The 27,981-nt window shown below is 41.6% G+C and overlaps 1 protein-coding gene and 1 long non-coding RNA gene across 3 annotated transcripts; both read right to left on the reverse strand.

Moving 5' to 3' along the window:
• Positions 1 to 5,839: 5,839 nt before the first annotated feature.
• Positions 5,840 to 22,049, reverse strand: RIOK1 (RIO kinase 1). 2 transcript variants are annotated; one of them, XM_031589328.2, is made up of 17 exons: positions 21,895 to 22,028; positions 21,175 to 21,371; positions 19,502 to 19,592; positions 18,378 to 18,447; positions 17,904 to 17,946; positions 17,132 to 17,224; positions 16,115 to 16,227; positions 15,906 to 15,986; positions 14,614 to 14,700; positions 13,979 to 14,116; positions 13,565 to 13,668; positions 11,915 to 12,021; positions 10,725 to 10,790; positions 8,907 to 9,026; positions 8,674 to 8,727; positions 7,886 to 8,029; positions 5,840 to 6,563 (listed from the first exon to the last, which is right to left on the reverse strand). In XM_031589328.2, exons 1-17 carry the CDS (start codon positions 21,914 to 21,916, stop codon positions 6,453 to 6,455), a joined length of 1,641 nt encoding a protein of 546 aa, XP_031445188.1. In that variant the 5' UTR covers positions 21,917 to 22,028; the 3' UTR covers positions 5,840 to 6,452. The 2 variants fall into 2 exon arrangements, with proteins under 2 accessions (XP_031445188.1, XP_031445186.1); XM_031589326.2 differs by having other exon boundaries at positions 5,846 to 6,563; positions 21,175 to 21,382; positions 21,895 to 22,049.
• Positions 22,050 to 22,653: 604 nt separating this feature from the next.
• On the reverse strand, positions 22,654 to 27,967 carry LOC149918403 (uncharacterized). Its single transcript, XR_016464999.1, has 4 exons — positions 27,803 to 27,967; positions 25,184 to 25,266; positions 24,988 to 25,047; positions 22,654 to 22,792 (listed from the first exon to the last, which is right to left on the reverse strand). It is a non-coding gene; the product is annotated as an uncharacterized LOC149918403 (long non-coding RNA).
• Between the last annotated feature and the right edge of the window lie 14 nt (positions 27,968 to 27,981).

Here is a 27,981-nt window from a genome sequence, read left to right on the forward strand (position 1 = left end):
CATCCTGCTGTGCAGCAGCCCAATATAACCAGATATCTTAAAACAAAACAATTTAATAAGCCGACCAACCCAAAACTAAAATACACAACAAAAATCAGACACCAAGCAACATCGCCAGTAGCCGCTCCTGCTCAACAAGCCACTGAGAGCTTCAAAGCAGACATAGATCTCCAGGCTAGGTTAGAGAGCATCTTAAATCCAGTGCTGTAGGCTAGGTCTAACGTTCACATTCTTTCTTAGGAGAGCTTACAGGTCCACACAGTCTGCAGAGATCAGAGGCGGGTTGTTGCATGCCATGAAGAAAGGCCAAGTTTGTCCTTATTTCTGCCTTTGAAAATAAACAATCATAGGGGAAAACAATAACAGCTGTCAAACTGTGCTTACAGCTAGTTTTTATGGGAAAGCAGTTACCGTCTATTGCATTACACAAGATTGTAGTTTATGCCCACAAGTTTGAACAGCTGCAGAGTGGTATCCTTAGGATGTTTTAGATTCTCACCACAGGTCTTCATACACACAGGAAAAATGTCTCCTTGGTGTTTGTCATGTGCTGCCTGCAGTCTCATCCTAAATCCATCATTAACATCAGCTGGAGCCCTGCCCAGAACAAATTATGACCCTATCACCTTTGAGAGCATAACACTTTGCCCAGGAACTACAAATTCAGGAGAACTAAAAGGCTTAGGTGCCACATACAGATCCATCAAAGTTTACATCATTAGCACTGTTCATGCACTAATTCATTCTCAGCAGACCTTCCAACAGCCTGAGCAACTTACTTCTCCCTCTAGAGGATATGAAAATAAACACAAGGAAAATAAGATCACATCAAGACCAGGAAAGCCATGAGACACTAAGGTGGTACTGCTTCCAAAGTCTATCGGTGGTGTAGAAGGACTAAAAGTACAACTGTAAAAATAGCAAGTGACAGATTTATGTATTTTTTTTTTTTTTTTTACAGCAATGCCATAGAAACTCAGAAATTAGTTCTCATTCAGCTTACTGTATTTAAATTATCTGTGATGCTCCTTACCAAACAACATTTTAAATTTCATTAAAAGTGACAAAACTATTTCTGAGTGCTTCCTCACTCACTGAGTGTCCAAATGCTTTCCCTGTAAAGAAATGGAGATAGGCAATTCCATGTGAACAGATAGGAGACCTCTATACACTTCCCAACCCCTGTGGTCTCTTATCATTCTGCAAGCATCCCCAGGGAGCATCCCACAGGTACAAGGATATGCTAAGAAAAAGCACTAGACATGTTCTGTATTGGTGCCTCACATTTTCAACATCCCATTCCTAAATAAAGTAATGGAATGTTCATGGAATCCTCTTCCCACCTCTGCAGCCATACGTCAGTAGCATCTCAACTGGCCATGAACAAAAGCTGCAGGACACACTCATCCTCAGAAAACAGCAACCTCACTTCTTTTATATCTTGAGGGACCATCGCTGTGACTCTCGTCTGAGCACACACGCCAAAAGCAAGCATAAGCCTGAGCTACAGAGGCCTGCCACAGCTAGTTTTGTATTGTTCAATCAAAATATTTCAGCACAGAAATGAATTGAAAACCCTCTAAGCAGCTGCGCTTAACATGCAAAGCTGGTTCTACTGGCCTCATCATGGGGAAACTAAATCCACAGCCTCCACCTCCCAGTCCTTCTGTTGCTATGTACTGTAAGACCCACAGCATAGGAGAAGCAACAAATCAATATCAGACTAAAGGACTGGTGAAGTCCTCAGAACCAAGACGCAGTTTGATGACAACAGCTCAGAGGGCAAATTAGCCATACAGCATTTCAGGCAGATGGACAGAGCGGAGAAAAAAAGTGAAGAAAACTCAGACACCTCACAGATCAACTTTTATGGAACAGAAGACACCTGCTGAGAGTACTTCTTACTCCTCCCCTCCCACTGAGGCTCAGAGACTGACAGTTGAGACTGCTCTGGAATGTCCTACGATAGGACTAATTGCTTTTTTATGCTTTTGTCTTCGATAGCACAGTTGTAAATACTTCCACTGTATGCTTTCAAATATCACTAAATCTTTTGGCTGTGAATTCCAAGAAATGCATCTCTCCAAGTATCTGACCCGTATCTGAGAATCTGACGCCTTCCACATGTTCAGTCTGTCTAAAAATACAAAGTTAAAAAAGTTAACAGCACCTCAGATTAGAGAGCTGACTTTCAACCTCTGCTTACCTGCACTGCTGTGGGCTGTCCCATGAAAAGTACTTCTACCTGCTTCAAACCCTCCACCAGGCTAAGTTTCCCTTAACTACTATTGCAGGGCTTGGTGAACAACCAGCATTAACTTTCTTTGCTGTTTCCATAATTCCTTAAGCCTCTCATCTTGCTTTTTCACTTTCTCCTGTGCAAAGTGAGGAGCCTCAGCTCTCACCTTGGCTGCACTCCTTCCTGCACCAACACCACAGGGCTGAGCCACCAGTCTTGGCATCACCATGGGTGATGCTACCATGACCTCCTCACATGGCAGCTGATGTCACACGCAGCACCAGAACAGGGGACAGAAGCATGCCCTGTGGGTTCATGTTCTGAGCAGAACACCAGCCTTAGGATTTGGTCAGACACAATGCTGTTTGCATCTTCTTCACTATACTTCCCCCAAACAAGGCTATAATCCTCTCTTAAATTATCCTACCTGATTCTCCAATTGAACATTTTACATATAGGTGTTTTGATTTCACAGGTGGAACTTTAGATATTTAGTCTTTATATTTTAGCCAGAAAAAGAGTGTTAAAGCAGTTCACAGTTAGCCGTGCTGTTTCTTTTGCAGCTGTAAAAACTCATACCAATTGCCTGACAGAACTGGGTTCCCATCCATTTCTGGAGAACACAGATAACAAAGCATGCATACTTTGACAAACGTGTCAGACGATATATAGTCCTGCTTACAGAAACATTCCCAAAGCCACGGTGACAAAGCAGCCTGAGTTCAAGTCATGACAGCAGTGCAGATGTTTTCATTCAGAAGGGGAAAAGAAACTCATCTGGATGCTACATTTTGACACTTGAATACCCTGTGAGCAATAGAATAAAGGGGAAGCAGATCTGCGGTCAACAGAAAGGAATTCTCACCGCCTAAGGGATAGTTATCACATCAGCCTCAGCATTGCTGTAACCCATCTCAGCCATCTGCAGCAGCCACAGCCCACCAGTTACCCCACGGCCAACCTCTACTCGGTTTGTTCACTCATGTTGCTCCACAGGGGTGTTACACTTCCCACAGCCCACAGGAGATCCTAGAGCCCTGTCAGTAACTTCCATAAGAGAGGGGAAGAAAAAGAGGAAGCATAAAGGAGCAGCGTTACCTTGAGCTGCTTGCAACCCAATTCTTATAGGAGGTACTGGCATTCCTACTCTATCAGTACTCCACCTGTGGAGATAACAGTGACAGGGTATGCAATAAACATGTTGCTATGGCAAATGCAAAGCAAGTAGGCTTCTTCAGATCCTATTATTCAAGAAAAAACACCCTACCTCATCATACACTGATGTCCATACAATATAGCTTTCAAGTTCAAAGCAGCATAGGGTATTCAGTTTTTTCTTTAGTACAGGATACAAACAAATGCCAGTCCTTCTCATCTACTCCACCTAGCACTAGACTGATATCTTTAGGTAGTTGTGTGTCCCTGATGTATCTTTAATGGCTTATTTCCTGCTACAGGGTTCACCAGAAAGGAGGCTCAACTCACGGCCCTTGCCCAAAATGCTTCTGGCCCACCCAGTGCCTGTAGACTGCCTCACTTCTCCACACCTCGAGCCTGCAGTAGCCAGGGCACATGAACTGCTCTCACAGCCCACCTCAACAAATGCATACCCAGCTGCAAGTTATCCTCAGGTCACCTGCACTTGCAAAACACAGGCTCTTCTGGCATGCTCCTCCACAGATGCTTTGCAAATACCTAGACTACATACCTAGAGAAAAGCACCTGAGGCAGAAAGTCAGCTTTGCATAGCCTTCTCAGGTAGTCCTGTGGCACACAGCTGCAAGCAATGCTCCTAAACAGATGATTCAGGCCCACCTTCACACTACAGGATGGCTAGAGCTGGGCAAACTTGATCAGGCTGTGCAACACAGCCTGGAGGGGAGACAAGGCTATGTGAGCTGGGTTCTTCCCTCAAGCCCTGATCACAGCAGCCTCCATTTTCTGAAGTGCTTTCTCAGGTAAGGAAGGCAAAAGCCCTTAGTGGCACACACGCTCTGGGTCAGTAGCTTCCAGGCCCAACACTAAGATCCAGTATTTACCCTCATCTTCAGAGCACACAGTTCCCAAAGAAAATGGGGCTGCCTCTGCATCTGGCAACCCCAGGCTCACAGCCAGCCACGAACCAGTTTTCTAGCAGAGAAGCCCACTGGTGGCCTACTTGAACTTAGAGCATGCAGAGTTTGTCAGAGATTCACTCAGGCTTGGCCTGCTTCACAAAACACACTGAGGTTTGCCCAGTGCACAACTCCTTGCTAGAGGAAAGCATAGAAGGGACACAACTCCCTGACAACACCTCCAGCCTTCCCCCCTCACTCCCCAGTGTATAACTTTCATGAAATGTGGATGTTATCACTGATACATCAAAGAGTTGTTAGTCTGTGAGCAGAGAAGAGTGACTGATACAATGCGATTCAATGGCAAAGTGTACAAGACCTTTTGCATTCAAGATGACAACCACCAACCATATTAATTGCAGATATCACGAAGGCCAACTTGCCTGATAGTTACTATGTAAGTTCCCACGATGGCAAGCAAAAACAAAATATGTCCATGCAGCTAGTAGGACTAATTTTGCCATCAACAGTACTTGCTCATCTCAGGACATGGGTCTTATACCCCTCCTTTCCTTCACTACTAAGTCACCTTTCTTGCACCCGATGTAATGTTTTCCAAACTGCATGTGTTTTTTCCACGGTCTCCCAACAAACATCCCGACCTGCTGAGGCAAAACCAGTCTTGCTTCCCAACATGTTCCAGCAATCCCATCTTCACTTACATAAACACTGTACGTAACAGTCTGTCAGTCCCTGTGGGGACAGGGAGAAAAGGAGGGAGGTGTCTGGATGCACTGACCATAATTCTAACCAAAGGAACATAAGAGGTTGTAGAGGTCAACCTGAGGAGTGCAACCAGACCACATTTCTTTGAGGAAATGTGCTCCTTAGTGGAGCAACCATGTGTGCAATTGGCCAACATCTCAGTCTTTGCCTGTGACCATCCTGCAATCTCTTATGGGTGCGGAAGGGGAAGAACAAAGAAGGAAGCTTCATCCTGCCTCTGGCCAACCCATCATTGCTTGATGCCTGCTGATGGATAACAGCCTTCTTCTATCATCAAACAATGTGTGTCCCATAAGTGTAACCCCCAGGGCAACAACTCCACCCCTAAAATGGCAAAACAAAAACAACAAAAAAAGATTTTTTACTGAACTCAGAGCCCTTGTCTGTGCTGGCACAGGAAGTCCTGAAACTGTTGACAGCAGGAAAAGATGACTGATGAACAAGGACGACACCTCTCTCAAGGCTTCTGTCAGCCTCAGTGGCCCAAATAGCTGCCAAGAGAAGAGGTTTTAAATATGGCACCTTTGCTCCAACATAAAGGACTTTTCAAACTCTGCCAGCTCCACACTATATACACCTTAGCACATGGACTGGTAGAATTTGAACAAATGCAATCTTGATGTCAAATATTCATTTGGCCAGCCTACAAAAAGGTGTGTCCTACTTCCCTTCAGAGCAACACTGCCCCATGCTGGGGTCAACACACACACACACACACACACACACACACACACACACCACACACACACACACACACACACACACACACACCACAACTTTAGTCTGTTTAAGTGTGCCTGTCTGGTTGCTTCAAAAGGGAACAGGGCAGTGAATAAAGTTGCCTCCCAAATCACGAAACTCAGCTTTCAGCAAGATAACATCAAAAGGTGATGAAAGCACAGAGAGGCAGCAAGGTTACCTGCAGACAGCTGCAACAGCCTGTAGAGGACAGCTAGCTTAAGTTGCTGCCTTCACAGTACAGAAGCACTGTAAGGGCCTTTACTTGAAGTAGTTTTCCCATCTTTGTTGTTCCCCCCTCCTCCAAGAATCTGTTTGAATCAAATCAATGCTCTGGCAGCACACATACAGTGTAAGACAAGAGAGGAAGATGCTACAAACAAATCAATGCCAGTTTAACAACAAGTTGAATCTGCATGTGAAAAGGATTTTTAAAAGCTCAAATGCGTTAAATTTGTTCCTTCCTGTTGCTAAAGCCACAGCATAAATTCTGTTCAAACAATCACACCACACTGCCACTGAGACCACCCTCACAGTTAGAACTGTATGTATGTAAATAAAGGATTTTTAATTACAAAAGAAGGTGACTCATTAACCAGAAACAAATCAGTCCATTTCCCAAGCCAAAGTTGATCTTATTTGCCCTTCTTCATTTTCGCAGTCTTCTCTCTCCGCTTCTTCACATGCTTTGGGACTTTGGTTTTTCTCTTTTCTCTTTGGGCTTCTTTAACCATCTTTTTCCTCTCCTATGAAGAACCAAAACACCATTCATTCAAAGCCAGCAGGAATAGGAGGTCATGAGCAGGCCTATCAGTCTTTAAGTTAATTAATACGTCACATCAAAAATGCAGCTTTAATGAAAATAACTTTGGGAGTGGGGAGAGGAAAGGAAAAAGGAAGTATAATGTGGGGGTGGAATTGCACACTGGTAATGACAGTACAAAATTCAAACTAGTTAAAACCTGACTTTCATGCAACCTTTGAAGAAAAGCAACAAGAGGCACTCAATTCATGCTATTTATAGCAAAGATTCCAATAGAAAGCCTGATCCAAGTTTTCTAGGGCGACAGTAGGATGTGTTTTTACTCAAACAAAAATAGTGATCTAGTAACTCCTGGTAACTCAGAGCAATCCAATCATCATCAGGATTGGCTAGAAAGGGTGCTACATGACTGCAATACTGGAATTCCTGCTAGACAGTAAAGACTTATCTACAAGGCTGAGACGTGACCAAGGCTTCCCTGCTTCAGATCTGAAAGGTAGCAGCTTTAGATTGGTACAAAAAGCATCTAAAAGAGCACTGCCATTTTATTTCATGGATTTGAAGCCCACTATCTTTCCTAAGGGAGAAAAGAAAAAAAAAATAAACAAACCCACAAATCTAACAAACAAGCCCCCACAACTCTAATATCTTAAACCCAGCAAGTTTCATCTTTCTTTTGCACAGCACCTAAAAAGCTGCCACAAGGCTCTCACCCATGGGGGATACTCCACAGAACAGCATCACAAGAACTGAGGACATTTGTTCTGTAGTTTGGAAAGCAAAACCTGAATAACATGTTATTTCCTTTGCACACCTGCTTTCAGTCTTCTCCCTGCAGCAATGCTTGTCAGTCTGTACCAACAGTATGACAAAAGCCACTGCAGTACAAACACTGTCACCAAGTCTCCAGCTGCACAGATCAGGTGGTCTCAGTTTCCTGGACAGAGGGTGGTTCACCAGGAGCCTTGTCCACCAACCTGCACACCAAAGCCTGGAAGATTAGCCAGAGGGACTGAAGATCCATCCAGGTTCCACTAAGCTCTGCTTTGCATAGCCCTAAAGCTCTCTGCAGAGATCTCTCTTCTAGCTTTGTTTAGGCTAGAGAATGCTATAGTATAACGTTCCTCTTGACAAAAACATCATTAATAAAGCATCCATAATGAAATTTGCTTTCTCTGCTCTTGCTCTTCAGAGAGGAAAAAGCTCACAGCTTGTTTCAGACTACAAGTAGGACAAACGAGGTGTAGATTTTTCCTGTCATGTGGGCAGATACAGGAAAAAACGTACAATTTCAGGACAACTGACCTTTTTATCCATAGTAACTGCAGCAGGAAGATCTTTGGGATGCCGAGATTCTTTACAGCTTGAATCAGAGTCCTCTGAGCTGCCATCACCATCATCAGAGCTTACTTCTGACTCATCTGTCTTCTTTTCTAGAAGTGCAGGAATCTGCAAGATGTATCAAGAGGGAGTTTATCTCAAACCCAAACTCTGGAACCTAAGAGTAAAATATATATTTTTTTAAATATACATGCCTATATATCTATAATCTTCTACAAAGAAACCCTTGATCAAACTTGTGTCATCTCCTCTATTACTAGAGCTATCACTGAGTCTCAAGAAGAATCAAAAAGAGGTTAATTCAAACTAAGAATAGGATATCTAAAATATACAACACAGGAACTTTAAGGTTAGGGCTCACAGCACAGATGTACTGGCACTCCCAAACTGACTTCCATAAGTTCTACAACAATTCACTAACACAGATGAAAGCCAATTTTTAATTACAGTTGGATCATACCAAAATCTACCTTGGGGCCACTGTACATAGGCTTTATTGCAAACACAAGTATCTACGCTGCAAAACACGCTCACTCTTAAACAACACTAGGAACTGTGCCACAGCCTGATCCCTTCCCTGATTTATATTTCCATTTAGTCTACATCACTGCCACATAATGGGCAGAAACAGTCACTCCATAGACCAAAGGCTTGTTCCGTGGTCACAGCTGCAAGATGAGGCATTCTCTGTATTCCTGTAAGTATTTTTATGAAAATGGCTAAGATGAAGGATTTCAAAGAGGCCCTCTCACCTTCTGAACACCAGACAAATCCTTCTTCAATCCTGTCACAGTCTGGTAGAGAATCTACATTTAGAGACACAGAAACAAAGTTATTTTACCGAAATGCAAGCCTTACATCTTTTTACCCAAGGAAAATGAGTGTCTCAAAAAAGAGATAGCAATGTAAGCATCAGTACTGACCAGAGAATTGGAAGTATGACACTAGATTCAGTACTCTACACCACATACACACACACACTCACATTATCTTGCTGAACACACAATGCCAAATCCTCTTCTTTCAATTTCATCATTATATCCACATCTCTCTCATAGTTTTTAACTTCAGTCAATGTTCGAGGTATGTAAGCCTTCTTAAACACCTAGGAAAGCAAAGGGAAAACAGATTTAGTGATTTACAGTTTCATGAGCATTACTAAAGGAACAGTCACAAGGGATTTCTTAGCTTAGAGAATCTCAGAACAAACACAAAGTCACAAACCACCATTTGAACTGCAGGTTATTACTATTTATTTTGCTGGATTAGATTCTTCACATGCAACCTCCTATGCACCATTGCAGCTCATCATTAATAAGGCCCCTATGTTAGTATCATTACTAGCAGCCATGTAGGAACTTCTCCAATCCTTCCAACTTCCTCTCAACCAAATTGAGTTTCATCTTCTAAGAATTTTCCCCAATGTTTTTACTGTTATGTTCGCAAAGCTCTCAGGAGACAATTCCATTATAACATGCTGATACAACTTAATGTCTTTATGTAATAATTTCTGCTTCAACATACGCTCCAACTCAAAAAGGTTTTACAGTACTATACTGGTGCAGGAACCTAACTGCAGCATCAACAACACACTTAAAATTTGTCAGGCGATAGTTTTCAGAGCGTCCTGCAGCAAACTTAAATCACTACTAGATCAGACTGAAGCATTTTATTTTTCTCTTTTGTAGTATCAGTTCAATCCTAGAACAAATCAAGCACACTTTTAACCACAAGACTAAGTGTTGTGCAGACAGCACAGACGCTGTCTTCAAAGAGCGTGCTCTAAATCATCTGCTCCTCTCTGAGAAGTGGTACAAGCTAGTTTAACACTCTCTCAGACTCTTCTCTAAACTGAGAACTCTGAGAAGGAACTTGAACTTTGCTATAACTTAACCATCTCTTACAGGACAGTACATTCACATCTGCAAAGGGATAAACTGTTTGCTAAAGAGCACTTACAATAAAAGACTAACATCTGACCCTCTAATTCAAAAGGAATTTGTATGCTCCAGATATCTCTGAAAACAAAAATCTTTAACAGGCCAAGCTTGAGCCAGAAGCAGTTAGTAAAACCTACAGAGCTCCAAGAGAAAATGTCTTTGGTATATCAAGCAACACAGACTCCAAAGTTAAATGCTGGGTGAACTAGAACAAAGAGGTTCTTGGTGATACAAGCTCTGCCCAACACTAAGGTGTTGTTGTATTTGTGAGTGGTGATATTTTGGTTTTTAAACCCTTCTCAGCTGGACAGGTGAGATTAAAAAAAACAAATTAAGATTGTTTCATGTTTACATCATCTTTTCCCAGAACATCAGTAGTTTTCAAAAATACCAGCAGAAAAGACTTAAGATGGCTCCTGCTATATGTAAAAGCAAGGGAGGGAAATAGTATGTGGAAGAAATGAAGTAGACTGGGAGCAATGGCAGACAAGCAGTTTGGTCAATGCATGCATCTGAATATGATGTGAATTCTCCTGGTCTGTATCACCAGTCCGAAAACACTGACACAACCAGATTTCCACTTAGTTGGGTTTTACTTGTTTTTAACTAAACTTGAAGTGGAAGATACATCAAGGGACCTAGCTACAAGCAAACATAGCAGTTTAGGTAACTGAGTATTTGCCTTTTAGCACCTGATCAATGTCACTTAAGCTCAATCCTTCATATCTCAACTAGTTCAGGACATATCAGTATCACAGTGTTTTGTTTATCAACGGTGCATTTTGCCAAATAAAACAACAGTTTTCATTGTTCAGAAGAGGACAGACTAATTTTCATTTCACAGCAGGAACAAAAATCCTCACTTCCTCATCCACTTTATCTTGACTGGATCTTTCCTCCTCTGTTCTTTTTGATGCTATTTCCATTGCCTAAAGAAATAGAAAACAATACAGTTATCACTCTTTAGAATCACATCGTTTAATCCAACTAACCATTCCCATCTGTATGTATTTCTCCCTGCACTTCGGTCTCACTCACAAAGCTTCCCTATAGCAATGCCTTGAGCGACACCTAATGGTAACCAACGTTTCTGCAAGCACACGTAGAACTGCAAATCTGCTTTATTAATTAGAGGGTATCAAGCTTGCAGCTCCCTCTAAACCAAATTGTAGTAATGCAGTAATGCTAGACTTGCTACAAGAGATAACAGGAAGGGGAACACAGTGAGCAGTGCCTAGTCCTAGAATATGCTCTTCTCACTATTGGGCACTCACTATTGAGTGAGTCAAAGGAGCACAAGTAAAGGGAAGTGATACAGCATAGCTCACTTCACTCAGCCTCCAGTACGAGGGAAAGAACACAACATCTGGTAATCCCCACGCCATAGTGGTATTTGGATCACCATATTTGGTTAGTTTGTGGGGTTTGTTTGTTCTTAATTTTCCTTCCTCTTTTTTTAAAGAAACATTTAATGGGAGCAGAGGATTGACTGCCACATATGAAATGCATGGGTGCTGCCAGCAGGACCAAGCAAGTTTACCTCTTCCTAGAATGAGGATGTCCCATCAGTCACTATACTGGGCTAGTAAGACTGCTCTGGAGTAGAATCATAGAATGGTCTCAGTTGAAAAGGACCACAGTGATCACCTAGTTTCAACCCCCCTTCTATGTGCAGGGTCACCAACCAGCAGACCAGGCTGCCCAGAGCCACATCCAGCCTGGCCTTGAAGGCCTCCAGGGATGGGGCATCCACAATCTCCTTGGGCAACCTGTTCCAGTGTATCACCACCCTCTGCGTGAAAAACTTCCTCCTAATATCTAACCTAAACCTCCCCTGTCTCAGTTTAAAACTATTCCCCCCCCCAATAACATTGCTTTGAGTCATTCTCTTCTCCACTCAACCCACCCTGCGTTCACCTGCAAAACATCCACCATCATTTACCAGCCAGCTTCAACAGCAGGATATAGAGCAAACAAAATGAAGGGGTTTGAACTAGTTCTTAGTTTATCATTCAAGTCTACCTATGTGAGCAACAATGCCATGTGCTCTTACCTTTGAGAGATAGTCATCAATGTTCTCACTTGTGATAGAAGGATCAGTAATAAACTCAAACAGTTCCCTCACAGTCATCACTGCAACATTACGCTTCTGGAAAAAGCCTATCAGAAATCAAGGGCAGAGACAAAAGACTGTAAGTGTTATGCAATATATGCAGCAGTGATAGTTACAACAACATAACAGCATAATTTTCCCAAAGTGATAAATACTGAAAGAATCAAAGCGAGTAACTACGAAGTCAAATCAACTTCAGTAGGAGCCGTGCGGAATGGAGTAGGGATGAAGAGAAGGAAGCAAACAATTTGAGATAAATTTAAATATTCGCAGTGGCTGAGATGAAAAATTTATTTCAAATAAGGAATGTAGTCCTCAAACTTCTGTCAAAGAGTATCTGAAATACCCACTGAAACAGTACAGCCTGCTTATAACCCACCTGAATGGAAAGACACATGGAACACACTAACACATCAGAATTTTTCTCAGTTACCATACTCAGAATTGCTTTCTTGAGTCAAGCATAAATGGTTTTGGAGGTTTTGCTTTAGTACTGAAAAAGAGCAGTGAAACACACTAAGGACTGCTTAGTAATTGCTCTCTACTAACGATCTTAGAAGATATCTCCCCCATGAGAAATTAATCACAGAACAAACAACAAACAAATTTAGTTTGGTGGCAGCTCTCCGTGCTCATGGAACCACAAGTCTTAGCAATGCCCACAGCTAGAAGGTGTCTTTTACAGCCTCTTAGGAGAACTGCAGAGAAAGCTGCAGTGGCAGAAAAAAAAAGAAAAACTACCAAGAACACTGCAAGTCACTGTGGCAATGGCATTTAGGGAAAACAAGCCAAAAAAGCATTAAAAAAAAAAGAGCAAATATCTGAGTCAGAAGGGAGTAATGGAGAGGGCAAAGAAGAAAAGAGAAAAAAGGAACAATTAGCATACTGAGTATTGACAAATACACAATTTCTTCAGACTTTCAAATGTCTCTGTACAATTGGAAAAATCGTAGTAAAGAAAGGGGGGAGGGGAAACCAGGCTGCTGTGACAGATTTCACGTTCTTGGGCAGAAATATAGATTACCAGAACATCTTTGTCTCTTGCATAACATAAGTACATTCCCATGAACGTAACATTTTTTAGCCAAAAATACCATAAAGGTATCCTGTTAATCAAAGTACAAGTCTATGACCTCTAATAAATTACTCTATGCCTTTACCTTCTAAGCTGACCTGACAAATAAGGGAAAGGAACTTTGTGATACAACTCTTGCCAATTGAGGAATTCCAGCTGTGGATTACACACTCACAGAAGGACACAGATCAGTACAGTCCTTCAAATGTAAGGGAAGTTAAGATCAGTGCAGGTGCTGCTGCAGACTACTGCTTCTTTCTCTTGTTAATCTGAGATGCAGATGATTTCTAGCAAAATACACCACACTGTCTGCTGAACTTGGCATAGAAGACAGCACCCTGAACAACCCATAAGAACCTAAGAAGGAAAGCAGGCAGCTTCTACAGCCAGAGTTATATATAACTCAGAGAATGTAAGAAAGAATACAGTTCACCTTCTTAAAAACAAACACACACACAAAGAAAACACTGACAAAATCATCTATCAAAACAAGCACGTAAATGCAGCCTGCTCACCATTAACATTGGCACAATCCTTTCGCAGAAACTCCAATGCATGCGGGTGGTCATGCTCCACTGCCTGAGACACATCAATGATGTACACATCCCCACTGTGGTACCTGTGGATAAACATGCAGGGCTGCACTGCACCCAATACTCTTACATGGGAGATTATTGAGGGACAGGGAACAAAGCATGTTTCAATCTTATGAACCAGCAAACTTAACGTATTTCTCAAGAATGCATCTCACATACTAGAGCCTGAGTGGTGTGGGGTTGGGTTAAAAGCTACATAATTGATAAGCTGATAAACAGTCACAAAAAGGACTCCACCCTCCCTCACAGGCAGGTTAGTACTCCCTAAATTTATGCAAAGAGGTTGCCAACACATACATTTCAGATGTCACAATTCAAAGGTTAAAAACATACAGCATATTGAATTCACTGAGATCTGCATGAACAAGTCTGGCATCTTGGTACATTCTTCTCATGTACTGGATGATTTGCAGGTACAGCTCCCGGACTTTTGAGTCAGATAACTGAGCATTCTTCAGCAGAGGAGCAGGCCTTAAAATTGCAACAGAAATAATAGAAAGTGAGTACTTTTCTTCTTCTTCACATCAGCCACAAATGTTAATTGCTGTACCTGATCCTTTCACTCTGCATGTCAAGCAAATTAGCATGAAAGGCAGCAAAGCTTGGTACATGCTTGCCAAAGACATAGTAGCTCTGCTTCCAACATGAGCTAAGAAGTCAGGCTGTGCTATCTTAATGTTTGCACTACAAAATGATAATCTATCTTCAGATGAAATTAGGAAGCCTTTCTAGCCCTTGTTCTCTGGTTAGGATTGTTCCAGAATCATGAAGACTTTCTACTGCAGTAGCTGGCAAAGATCTGGGTACTCTGCAGGTGGCATACACACATAAGAGCAACATGTTAAATTTAGAGGCCTAAAGAAATAGTACATAAAGCACTGGTTTGTTTTTAACTGGTTTGTTTTTAATAAATCTTTGTGGAAAGCTACAAATAAGAAAAATCATTTTGATTTTCAAAGGATACATACCTATCACCCTTACCAATAAAGCCCATGAGAAGCACATGACTTCTTAGCATAATTGGCTCTGGGCAAGGTATTTGTGCTGTATTCAACCTGCAATACAGGAACAAAATCATAAAAAAAGATAAATACAAACTAACTCTAGTATTTGCATTGCAATAGCACCTACAGCAGCTCTGTTGCTTTAATCATCAGACACCATAAGAGTTCTTCTGCTCAAGGAACTCACAGATACAGAGACTAATTGAAAATTGGATGCAAAAAAAAAAAAAAACACCCCACAATCATTCTGCACTGATCCTTCTCTAAGCATCCCTGGGCCAGACAGAATCTTTGCACTGTTAATCTAGGATTAACTTGTATTAAACAGTGCACTGTTACTCAGCAGCAGCTGTTTCTAGCTCCTCCTCTCTTTTCAGTCAAGTCAGTGTACACATCAAAGAGCTCAGAGCGCAAACAGCCAGAGAGAGAAGTATCTTCATTTCACTTAACATGAGCCAGCAGTGTGCTCTTGCAGCTCAAAAAGCAAATGGTATCCTGGGCTCCATCAGAAGAGGGGTGGCCAGCAGGGACAGGGAGGTGATTGTACCCCTCTACTCTGCTCTTGTGAGGCCCCATCTGGAGTACTGTGTCCAGACCTGGAGCCCCCAGTACAAGAAAGACAGGGAGCTGTTGGAGAGGGTCCAGAGGAGAGCCATAAAGATGATCAGAGGCTGGAGCACCTCTCCTACAAAAACAGGGTGAGGGAGCTGGGCTTTTTCAGCCTGGAGAAAAGAAGGCTGTGGGGTGACCTCATTGCAGCCTTTCAGTACCTAAAGAGAGCATACAAACAGGAGGAGAGTCAACTCTTTGAAAGGGTAGACAACAGCAGGGAAATGGTTTTAAGTTGAGGGAGGGAAGATTTAGGTAGGATGTCAGGGGGAAGTTCTTTACAGAGAGAGTGGTGAGGTACTGGAACAGCTGCCCAGAGAGGTTGTGGATGCCCCATCCCTGGAGGTGTTCAAGGCCAGGTTGGATGGGGCCCTGGACAGCCTGGTCTAGTATTAAATGGGGAGGCTGGTGGCCCCGCATGCGGCAGGGGGGTTGGAGATTCATGATCCTTGAGGTCCCTTCCAACCCTGGCCGTTCTGTGATTCATCTTTCCCCCTCTTCTCTTCCTTCCCAGAAGGAAGATTAAGACACTCTTCTGAATACTCCAGAATAAAGTGTAGTAACATCCATGACCAAGCAATAGAAGAACATCTCCTGTAATGTCAATTTGTTACCTTTGATGATGAAATAAAAACTGGAACAATCACCTTATTAAATTCCTCATTTCCTTTTCAGCCCACGTCTTCACCATTTTTCTTGGGTTGCCTTTACAATATCCATGACGAAATCTTAAAACATGTAAATAAAAGAAATAAATAGGACCCTTAGCAAATCAATGCAGTATTAGTGTTAGTCATTTCACCACCTTTCATACAACCTCTCTTGCTCAACAAAATGAGGCCAAACTCCAACTCACCTGAACTCACCGCTCACATACTTATCCCGATCCTTGAACATCAGAATAGAGGTTTTGTAAATCTTTATTGCTCTATTCTCTCCGTTTGCAGTACTGGCATGGTACACATTAGCCTATTGGATTAAAAATGGAAGAAACATCACTGAAGAAAAGCCTTAAGTTGACACAATCTGCTTTCTTCTTCTGACATTATGGAAAATATCTGAGAAGCCTCTGCCTTTCAGCCCCCATGTGCCACTCAGCTGAGTCTGTAAGATTTTATGCTTTGCAATCTCTTTCTACCAGAGACAGCTTACAAATAAGTACCTAAGACAGCAACAGTGTGAGCATGCACACAGAACAAACTAGAGAATCCACATTTTGAGATTGAAACAACCTTTTTTGTGCAGACACTAACTGGAACTCGTACCCTACTTAGGCCCTAAAGCATGGCCCAAGCATATCATGTTGACACCATCACACAGGGTGGAAGCATGCCTTTAATCAGCCTTCCAAGGACCTGGAAGAAAACCAGATCAGCCCAGAGACAAAGCATCCTAAAACCCATTAATTAATTTACTTGGAAAACTCTGGTATGGTTTTAATTATCTGTCATATAACTTGATAATAGCAGTGCATAAACATGCTAGTTTTGTAAAACAGTACTTTAAACTACATTTTGTTACATTATTAGATACTCCCACTCCTGAAGAGATGCAGAACTAATATGATCCACATGCAATAATACTGTGTGAAGAAAGAACTGCCTACACTTGTATGCCTTTCAGGCACTGTTTAATATTATACATACACATAGAGTTTGTAAAAAATTTCAGTTGCAGCACAGGATGAATGGCAAATTTAAGTATTCTGAGCAATTCTTCATTGTTGGGGAAACTGATTTCCTTTAATTTATCTTAAAATAACTTCCTACTGAGTAACAAATAAAAATAACAGCAGGAAAACTAAACATTTCAATATATACCTTACTTAGCTTGCTGAGAAAAAGACTACCACATCATTTGTAACAACACTTACTTCTTTCCCTGTGCTGATGCAGCCATTGATCTCTGATATGACACCTCTACTCAGCATCTTGAACAGAATCATTCGGGTCCTTGGGTCCAACACCTCAAGTTAAACAAAGAACAGTCACCACAACTGCCTTCTATGAAGAAAATTAAGCTTACTTATACAGCCCATTCTTAGTACTATAGTAAAGGACCAATGACATCAAGCTATTCTTAAGGAACAAACAATAACTCAAACAGCTGCCACACCGGACTTTGCCATGATTCTACAATGATACTTCAATTTATTTCAAAAAAAGTAAAAATTAGGACAAGTGTATGTCCTTGAGCTAGCTTCACAACAGACTTAAGAGAATGATTTTCCACTTACAGTTGCATCAGATAGTAAAATAAGGTATAACAGACATAACTTAAATGGAATAGCTATAAAGCCTTGGGCCAGTAATAGTTCAGCCTTCCTTAAGAAAAAAAAAAAGGAAGAAAGTAAACCCAGCTTTTTCTGTTTGATGCTCAGAATTCAATAAATGCTTAAAATGGAATTCTGCATTGCATATACCATCAAATCATGATGCTCAGCACAAAAATTAGCCCCAAAACAGCTATGGGAACAAGCACAACTTTCATATAAGAAAGAGAGGAACAACAGGCTTCTTTAGGGTAAGAAGGGAAACTGAATTCCACAGCAAAGCTTCTCCTGCATTAGCTGTTTTACCAATGATTTCAAGATTCCAGATTATTTATTCCAGTCAAAAGAGAAATTTGATGCACTAAGGACTTACTTGCTCTACTGTTGCTCTGTCTGATTTATCTTTGACTCGGCACCTAGAGAAAGTAAAGCAATATAAACCCACACATATTTGAACAAAGTAAAATACACCATTCTGATTCAAAGAGAAGAGGACAGCCTCAAAAAAAGAAGGCTTTCAGTTCATACAACAGCAAAGTTTTCTCCTACAGGCAAGAAAAAAAATACAAGAAACCCAAAAAACATCAGTGCCCTTCCCTGTAAAAGATAGTTTCTTGTCTCCACTTCAGGGACAAGAAGATCACAACGTTGGAATAACTTAGGAAACTGATCTGGAAATCAAAAAAGTTTAAGACTGAGATGCAAACTGCATGCTGACTGCTTGCTTAGAACTTGGTTTTCTTTTCCTTAATAAATTTATTTAAATTTCAGGATCAAACCAGGGCATAATAAGAACTCTTCTGAGTTCAAATTACATCAATGAGTATAGAGACAGTGTAATACTCACATGTCTGCTTCCTTCTGTCTAGACTTTTCTGTGACTCGGTTTATAACAGAGTCATCAAAATTCAGCTTATCTGAAAAACACATAAGATATGGAGAGGAAAAGAATTTTTTTTTTCCTGTTTGTTATTGCCTCTGCAATTCTCCTGACAGTCAGTGCCACAACACAACGTTCAAACACAGATGGATCTCTGTATAACAAGCCAATTGGTTGCCTGAAGATAGAAGCTTATCAAAGAAGTTTAGTTAAACATGAGGTTACCTAGCTATCTGCTTTGACTACACTCCAAAGCAGGACTACAACATAACAACAACTATTGTAGTCTCATGAGCTTGGAGATGCAGTGCTAACCAGAAGTAATGTTCTTTGGATGACATTTTACTGTTAAATTCATCTGCCCTTCTCTTATACCAATCCAATGCCAGAGGACACAGTAGTCTCCAAGTTTCTGTTCCCACAGCATAGTCAAAATGGTGCTCGACTGTTAACTACATAAAACTGCTGTTTGGCTACACATACCAGTACCACTCTTTGCAGCCTTCATTTTAGAACCACTTAATTATGAAGGAAATGCAACTGTTTACTGTTCCATTAAAAAGCCACGCTCACAGCTACAACTTTTCTTAACAAGCTGAGCAGAGCAGCCATTTTAATCACATGATAAACAAGTACACAAGAAAGGAGAGAAATCTCTTGTCTCAAAAACTCTGTCAGATAATGTTGCACAAAGTACTATACTAAAACCACAGTGAACCCTCTATGAAAACTGAGCTGCAGTAGCACCTTAGAGAATGACCAGTGCATTGCAGCAGAAAGCTGCTAGTCTCCCTCAGCCCAAACAACTTGTTTGGGCTTCTACAGAGAGGCTATGGAACAAATTCTCTGTGTTACCTGGGGAAGTAAAGAGAAAAAGAATTCTCTGGCTCTGAAGGAGTGGAAAAAGGGATATGACAGCTGGTTAACAAAGACTAAAGGCAATTTCAAGTACACAAAAGCCCTTAATAATTTATCTGGCAACAGTCAGCTGCCATCTCAGTAAATTCTGGCTTAAAGCAAGCAGAATTAGCCTGAAAATCTCACAGAGTGGTATCTGTTTTCTTAAAAGACAACAACACAATTATACTCACCTAAATTAATTTTATGTTCAAATTTCCTCAAAGCCTTGTCTGTAGGGGTAGACATTTTTGCTGAATAGCAACTAGGGGTCTGTCTATTTGCCTGAAACAAAGAATTTGTCAATGTAAGTTGCCTTCTCTAAACAGTCCTTTCAAATACAGACAATACCACTGGAAATGTCAGCTCAAGTGCGTATGCTTGTAGCTCTAAATAGAAAACCAGAATGAGTGAGGAAATGGAGTCCAAAAAGTGCCCCAATTCAGGGTTACTTTTAGATACTTTTAGAAAATTGACCTGCAAACTATAAACACTTTTTCACTTTTAAAATAAAAGGGAGTAACAGACAGAAACAAGAACAAAAAAAATGAGATGAACAGAAAGAACTTCCAAAGATGGTGCTTTTTTTTTTTTTTTTTTTAAATACAGACAGTCTTCTCTAAACACAATACAGTGTCTGAACACAACACAGTATCTGAACACTATTTCACCAACACTGGACAGCAAAAAATGCTAATAAGCAAGAGTAAATCACACAGGTGCTTTGAGTCAGACAATATACCACTATCAGCACCACTGTCATTTATCTCAACTATTCTGTTACACTGATATCAGTAACAGAGAGATTTTGAACCTCTACTGGCCAAGCTGAGAGGACAAAGGACTTTAATTCTCACACCTTCATGGGCCTCGCATTCTGCACTAAATTTCTAAACCAACAACATTCATTCTAAATCCACCCATTTCCAGCACTTCCTTCCACCTGTATTATTACTGCTATTAGAAAGAGTTGGGTATGGCTCCCACAGTAGCCCATGCAATGCTGTGCTTTGTATGTGTAGCTCTAACAGTGTTGGTACTGCAGCAGTGTTTTGGCTATTGCTGAACAGTGCTGACACAGTATGAAGACTCCCCAGTTTTCCCTCCAAAGACCAGCAGGTGAGGGGTGGGACATGTCCAGAACAGTTGATGTAAACTGACCAGGAGAATATTCTATGCTATACAATGTTATACTTTCATTATCAAAGTGTTTGTCTTCCTGACCAACCACTACACTTATGGAGGTCTTGCTTCCCAACAGTGGCTGAACATTGTTTGATGATGGGAAGTTGAGAATAATTGCTTCTTCTTTTGCTTCTAGATGGCCTTTGCTTTTTTTCTTATATTAAACTCCTCTTATCTCAAAACCACAAGGCTCATTTTTTCTTTCTTTCTTTTGTTTGTATCCCCTCCCTGTCCTGCTGAAGAGACCTATACAGTGGCTCCATGGTACCTAGCTAAACAATACAGTCCAAAGCATAATTCATGGATGTGGCAAGCAGATACTGTCATAACATTCAGTGGGAAGAGTAGGGAAGTCATTTAAAAACCACTGAGGATAAATTCCAGGATAAAAAGCAATATCAACAGAGATACGAGTGAGCAAAGGAAGAAAGGCTGAGAAAGTTAGGGACCAGAAGGAAAACTTCAAAGACATGGAGAACCCAGCAAAAAGGTTTAAGACAAGGAAGCCAAGTGCAGCTTTGACTGCACAAACAGCATGGTACAACAACAGATACAAAGAAATAGGATTCTCTCAATGATAAATTTCCACTGGAACTGATGCTCAGTACTAATTAGGACAAAACCTCTGGGTCTCATCTGCTTTAAGATACTGTTGTTACTCAGAGAACAGCCTTCAGCATACCTGCGGATTGCATCCAGCAGCAGTGTGGCACTTCATGAGTCTTCCCATCTCATCATCCCAATCCCAGTCATCATCATCATCTTCCTCTTCAACAGCACTGTCATCATCACTATCTCCTTCCTTCACGTTGATTCCTTTGCATAAGCTTGACTGGCAATTCTCAGCAAACTCATCTTCCTGAATTGTTTCTGCATCTTCTGTAAGGTCACTTAGAACAAATACAAACTGATATAACTACAAATGGTTGTTATGGTTACAACAAATTCAGTATACCTACCCCAGCAAGCAATTCTGGGATGTTAGCTCTCCGGGAGATGCTTGTCACTTCACCTGTCTAAAGTACTGAATGCTGTGAGTACTGTGTTCAGTTTTGGGCCCCTCACTACCAGAAATACGTGGAGGAGAAGGAAGAAGCTGTGGAGAAGGGCTATGAGGGTGTGGAGCACAAGGCTTAAGGGGAGCGGCTGATGGAACTGGGATTGTTTAGCCTGGAGAAGAGAAGGCTCAATGGAAACCTCACTGCACGCTACAAGTACCTGAAAGGAGGTTGTGGCGAGGTGAGAGGCGGCCTCATCACTCGGGTAATGGTGACAGGAGGAGAGAGAACGGCCTTCAGCAGCACGACCCCATCACTCCAAACAAAACCCGAACGGCTCCAGCAGTGCCGCCCCACCTCGCTAAAGCCCAGCGCCCTCCGCGCCCCGCTACGTGCCCACGTACCCGTCGGAGCACTCCGCGTCATCGAACTGCCCGGGCACGGCCTGCCTCATCACCTCGGCGCGGTAATCCATGGCGGCGACCGCCCGGCACTGCCGACGGCCCCTACGGCGGCTGCACAGGGTCAGAAAGCATCGAGCGCGACCGGTCACGTGCGTGTGACGTCATAAGGCCGGCGGAGCGGCGCGTGGAGGGGGCGGGGCCATTGGTGCAGCTACGGGTAAGGAACGCGCGTCATTAATGCCGCATAACGCAGCCTTAGAAGTAGTGCGTCCTCCAGCCCCCGGATTGAGAAAACGGTAAATAGAAAATACAGCGGGGGCTGTGCCCGTGTGCTGCCCGTCAGCTGGTAAGGCAGAAGAGAACAGGAAGGAGAAGGGCACCTGAAAGCACCAAGGGGAGCGACTTCTTACACAGTCTGATAGCGCTAGGACACAGGGAATGACTTGAAAGTAAAAGAGAGGTTTAGATTAGACGTCAGAGGGGGATTTTCGCTGAGAGCGTGGTGAGGTGCGGGCACGGCTGCTCTGAGAAGCCATGGTGCCCCATCCTTGGGGATAGTCAAGGCCAGGTCGGATGGGGCCCCAGCTGCTGGGTGGCAGCTCTGCCCATGGCACGGGGTTGGAGCTGGGTGGGCTTTGAGGTCCCTTCCAACCCAACCCAGGTTCCATGTTACTGCTCTCTACAGAACAGTGTCAATCTGAACAAACAGGACAGTTGCTTTCCAAAGAGCTATGCTTGCTGTAGACAGACATACAAGGCTTGACTGCCTAAGAACGTGCCACTGTCCTGCTTGGACACTGGTGGTTTCAGCCAGAAAAGGAGTTACACTGAAGGACACTTTGCTCTTCACAGCTGCTAATACATCTAAGTCAGTTCCCAGCCTCGTCACCAGGGAGGTCTGGAAGAAAAACGGTAGATTCCTTATGAAAGTAAACTGCTCTGTTATTATTGCATAATACAAAAATTATCAGCATGTTTCATTGTACTATGTGTTAAACAAATGCTGAACAGAAAGTGTACACTAAGGACCTCACTGTTAATTATCATCTCCAAAAGAAGAGATGCAGTTTATCATTTTTCTAGTGCTCACGCACCAAGCAAAGAAAAAAAACATTTAGAATGTACTGAAAGAGTCACTAAACTGTCTAGATAAACTGCATCCAACAAGGTCAGAAGGATGGAGGCAGGCAACCATACCCTACAGTTATTCCCTCAGGGGAATAAGAGGATGCAACCCTCAGCCTTCAATCTTGCTAAAGAGATAACTTCAGTATTCCCCTGCAGGTGCTCAATGAAAAAAAATAGGAATTTCAGGCCCTCCACTCCTTACTGAGCACTGCACAAGCTAGCAGGAGGGGAGGAACAGCATAACAGTTCTGTGTGGTTGTCACCATGTGACAGCACATGTAAAGAGAGGTGACAGTTTTATCAGTTAGCACCCCTAATCTCTAGATAGGGAACTTCACACTTGTCTCAGACCACCACAGCTCCACGCTTCTCCTCAAATAAAAAACTGTCCTTCCTTACTCTGCCTATGAATGCATTAAGTTATGTTTCCAAAAGATTTGGGGTCACAACATTTGTTTGCTCATGGAGATGCACAAAGCATGCAGAAAGTACTTTACACTGCCTATTATGTACAATAGGGATATACCTGATTTACAAGAAGCTTGGAAACTGGGTACACAAACCATACCCAGAGGCTCTGGGATAACTGCAGTCTTATTCTTTCATGGCAGTTCACTCTTTGTATGTGTAGGATAAAATGCAGAATACAAAGGGAAGAAAAGAAACTGACTGACAGCTCCATGAAGGAACCTGTATTTATAAATCCACCCTGGAAAGTGTGACATGTGGTATGTTTCAGTTGGTGATGTTTAACATGAGAGGGATTTCAACTGCCATGCACTAGATAGAAGTCTTTATAACATCACACCTCTCTCCCCTATGCCAGTATGTCAGGGCAGTACTTCATGTTTCACAGGCAGTGCTGTCTCATAGACCTCGGGCTCATATAAAGACTAATGAAATCAACAGTCCCCATTTGGTTTTGAGTTCAGCTACTTATAACTTACTGGCGTGGTGTGAGTGAAAGAGAGAAAAATAGGGAGTGTACAGAACAAGAGGCACAGGAGGGGGAAAGTGTACAGTCAAGGGATTTAAAATCAGGTCATTCATATAAAAAACACCTGAATATAGGAAATAATATACATAATATATATAATATCTACATCCCTGCTGAACAGGGATCATGCAGAGAAGAACTGTAAGGGCAGCATTCATTTCACAGCTTTAGAAGTAAGCTGCTGTAACTGACAAGTTTCCCTTCTACTCTGCCAGTAGAACGAATACTGAAGTACTTCCATAATAGCTGAGTCCTTCCACCTTCTTCCAAGCTGTGAATTGTCCTCTCTTGTCCATGATCACAATACGCTGTCACAAGACAAACAGCACTAATAGCTGTGAGGAGATAACTACAAAGCAAATAGCCTGTTCTTGAGATTTGGCCTCAGCTGGTTCAGCTGAGCTGAGGATCTGACTTCACTGCAGTGACATATCAAAGATCAGCAGCAAGCAAGTTAATGCAGCTGTCAAAAAAAAAAAAAATCCTGCTCATGCTGTCTTGGACATTAAGATTAATGCTGCTCTGCTTCTTGCAGACTTTTTTATCCTCTATGTACATAAGCACAGCAGGAGGCCACGATCTCCATTTCATGCAGTATGTTTGCATCATTTGATAATCCAATATGGTAGGCTATATTTCAATTTTATGCACTTTTTGGTTTAAATCAAAGAAGCACACATATCAGAAAGACAAACTTAAGTCATATGGTTCCTCAGTGCTGCTGTGAACATGATGTAGTTGCACTGTGTATTGGCTAGGTGGCTCCTGATCAAAAATGATCTATGCGTCATGCTGAGTTCCAAACAAAGTATTACTTTGTAACTGTATTATGTTATTTCCATGAATATTGGTTGAAACAGTTGTAAGAAAGTTAATTCTTTTTTGGTGCTATATAAAATTCCAAGATGCTTCCCAGAACACAATCGTGTCACTAAGTCACAGAAGCACTTGCCAAAGAAGCAACACACCTTTCTGTGTGGCCAGCTGGGAGTCAGGTGCAGGCATAACGTTTTTCCCAGAGGAGGAATCTGTAGGCAGAAAAGATCCAGCATATCAAAGGAGAATATTGGGCTAGCAAGAAGAAAGCATAAATGGAGAATACACTATTAAAAAAAGAATTGCAAGAATCTGCAAGAGGAGAGGTTTTATAGCCAGAACAATTACCAGTTATGCCTCTTCTAGGTCCTCATGAAAAGCCATTCATAAGCATGGGAGAGTCATTGTTGGACTGCATTTAAAAGACTCTCCTATAAAAAAAAAGTATTGTTTTCTCATTCATCCCCATGTCTCTGAACAAGATTTCTTCAAGTTTTGAAACTAGGAAAGTTTTCTGGACTATATAATTTGAAGATAGGTAAAACTTCTAGTCAAAAAGTGATGGTAAGATTTTTCTGCTGTTTCAATGGAGTCTTGAATGATGACAATACCTTTCTCAAAATGGTATTTTATAAGATAGTACAATATATCTTATATATGTGAACATAGGGCTTCTCAGCTGTATAATATAAAAGAGAGGCATTAAGAATATCAAATGTAGTTGTTGGCATCGCATCTTGAATTAGAACCATAGGACTGTGGAATCACAGAATGGTTTAGGCTGAAGGAACCTTAAAAATTTCCTAATTCCAACCCACCTGTGGGCACTGCAAACTTTTCATCCACCAGAATCCCCAAGTACTTCTCCATAGGGCTACTCACAGCGAGTTCTCCCAGTCCGTACAGATATCGCTGATTGCTCCAACGCAAGTGCAACACCTTGCACTTACCTTTGTTGAACCTCATTAGATTCACACGGGCCCAATTCAAGCTTGTCCAGTCCCTTTGGATGACATCCTTTCCTTCTGCCATATCAACTACACTACTCCAACTGGTGTGGTCAGCAGATTTGCTGAAGGTGCACTTGATCCCATTGTCCAGATGACTGATAAAGAAGTTGGCTCCCATCCCAAGACAAACCCCAGATGTAGCCTTCAGAGCCCGAGTTCTGAATGTATGGGGCAGTGCATTTTCACTGAAGTTCCCAGATTATGTTTACTTTAAATGAAATAGTTTTTTTTTTTTTCAAATGTTCAACTAAATGTTTTTATATTACAAATTATACTGCAAGACATTTCTTACTTCTTTATTGTAAACACCTTATTTTCTTCATTCTCAACAATGAAGTGTTTTAGCCTACTGTTTAATTTTCATTTCTTGTTTGATTTTTGTTTGTTTTGCTTTGTTTTAATTCTTGTTTTAAGGTAAGAATACTGTAGCTAGGCCAAAATCTGACAATGATGCTCTTTAGGGTTAGGGTTAGTCTTTAGACTCTCCATTAGAGCTTAATGTAAATATGGTAGAAAGGCACCTTATAGGTGCAAGTATAACTGGAACCCATAATCGTAACTGGTGTAATCCATATCCATAAGTGAGACTGGCAATCCTCACTAATATCCATAATTAATAACTCCCAACACTGTCATTTTGAAAAGTTCTATTACTATAGACTAGTATATTACGATTTAATTAGTAGGAAAAACTTTCCCAATGCCATACTGCTTCTCTAAACTATGAAAGGTAATGAAGATTTGATTAATCCTTGACACAATTATCTTGGAAGCATAAAATTGCTTTTATTAATGTCACTTAAGCTAACAATAAGGGGCTTCCAGCTAGACCACAGTTCAGCTGGGCAGTATATATTGAAAACTGGATCAGGTCCTAAATTTGAAGCAGTCACAATGCAAAGCCAGTCAAGCAAATTAGAGGAAAAGAAAAATGTGGAAGAGACCAGAAGGGAACTTGTTCCCCAAGTTTACACAAGGAACAGGACAAAGACCTAATAACTGAAGCCATGTCTCTTGGCTTCAGCCATTTTATGTATGATGCCATTTTTAACCTTCCTTTGCTGAATCCATCTCACACAAGCCACAGAGTAAATACTGAAGAGGAAGCCCAGTGAACTCTCAAACTCTTTGCCACACAAAAGGCAAGTATTAATGAAGAAATAATATGCTCTTTTTAAGTAAGTATAAAGTACCTTGTCTTTTGCTGGTAGCTTAGAAAAAGAAACACACCCACAAGAATCATTTCAGAAGTCCAAAACAGAAAATAGAAGCCTGAGGTACACTTATCACCATAGATAGTAAGAAAAATAATTCTTTCTGTGATATGTGCAGTGAAAGCGAAGGCACTTTCCACAATAACAATTAATTCTAACTGAAAAGATATTTTTAATGCAAGTTTACATTGGTTGCATGCAGCTATAGCCACATGTAGGATTCACATGGATAATGGGAAAATTCCTTCCAGTCTGCTCAGAATTAGCATCCAGCATACAAGATAACAAATAGAAGAAAAGCAATAATGGCAATTACTATTAACACTTGATATTTATGTAGTGAATGCCCCCAGTACAGTCTGACCTCCACCCCAGCCCCTTCTCCCCCCCCTTCCCCCCCCCCCCCCCCCCAAAAAAAAACCTAAACCCAACAAAGATCCCATAGCTTGCTTTAATTATTTGTTTAGACTTTTTTATTTATTTTCTTACAGCTTATAACTTGTTCATTATGAGTATAGGACTTAACACAGAAGAACTGGGGCCCAATAGGCTTTGTTGCACTGCTATAGTACTACAGCCTGAAAGAGACAAGATTTCTTTCATTAAATCCAGTTGTAATATGATAATACAATAGAAAGTACAGCAGTAACAGTGGGGTAGCATACTCCTAGATTACAGCAAATGAGAACGAGACCAAATACAACAACCATAGACACAGAAATCCAAGAAGAAAAACTACTTACCTTCAGAAAGCCTCAGGTATGCAGGGATCTCCAGCAAAATATTCCCACCGCCACTGCCAACCCTTAAATAAGGTCTGGGAAAGAGTGGATCCTGGCTCCACCCCTTCCAGTCACTCAGTGCATTGCTGAGCTCCCATGGGTTGGCCCTGCATTCCCACCAGGTGCTCAATCACTGGTTC

Source organism: Phasianus colchicus, chromosome 3, assembly GCF_987193195.1.
Source record: "Phasianus colchicus chromosome 3, bPhaCol1.hap1.1, whole genome shotgun sequence".
Taxonomy (NCBI): domain Eukaryota; kingdom Metazoa; phylum Chordata; class Aves; order Galliformes; family Phasianidae; genus Phasianus; species Phasianus colchicus.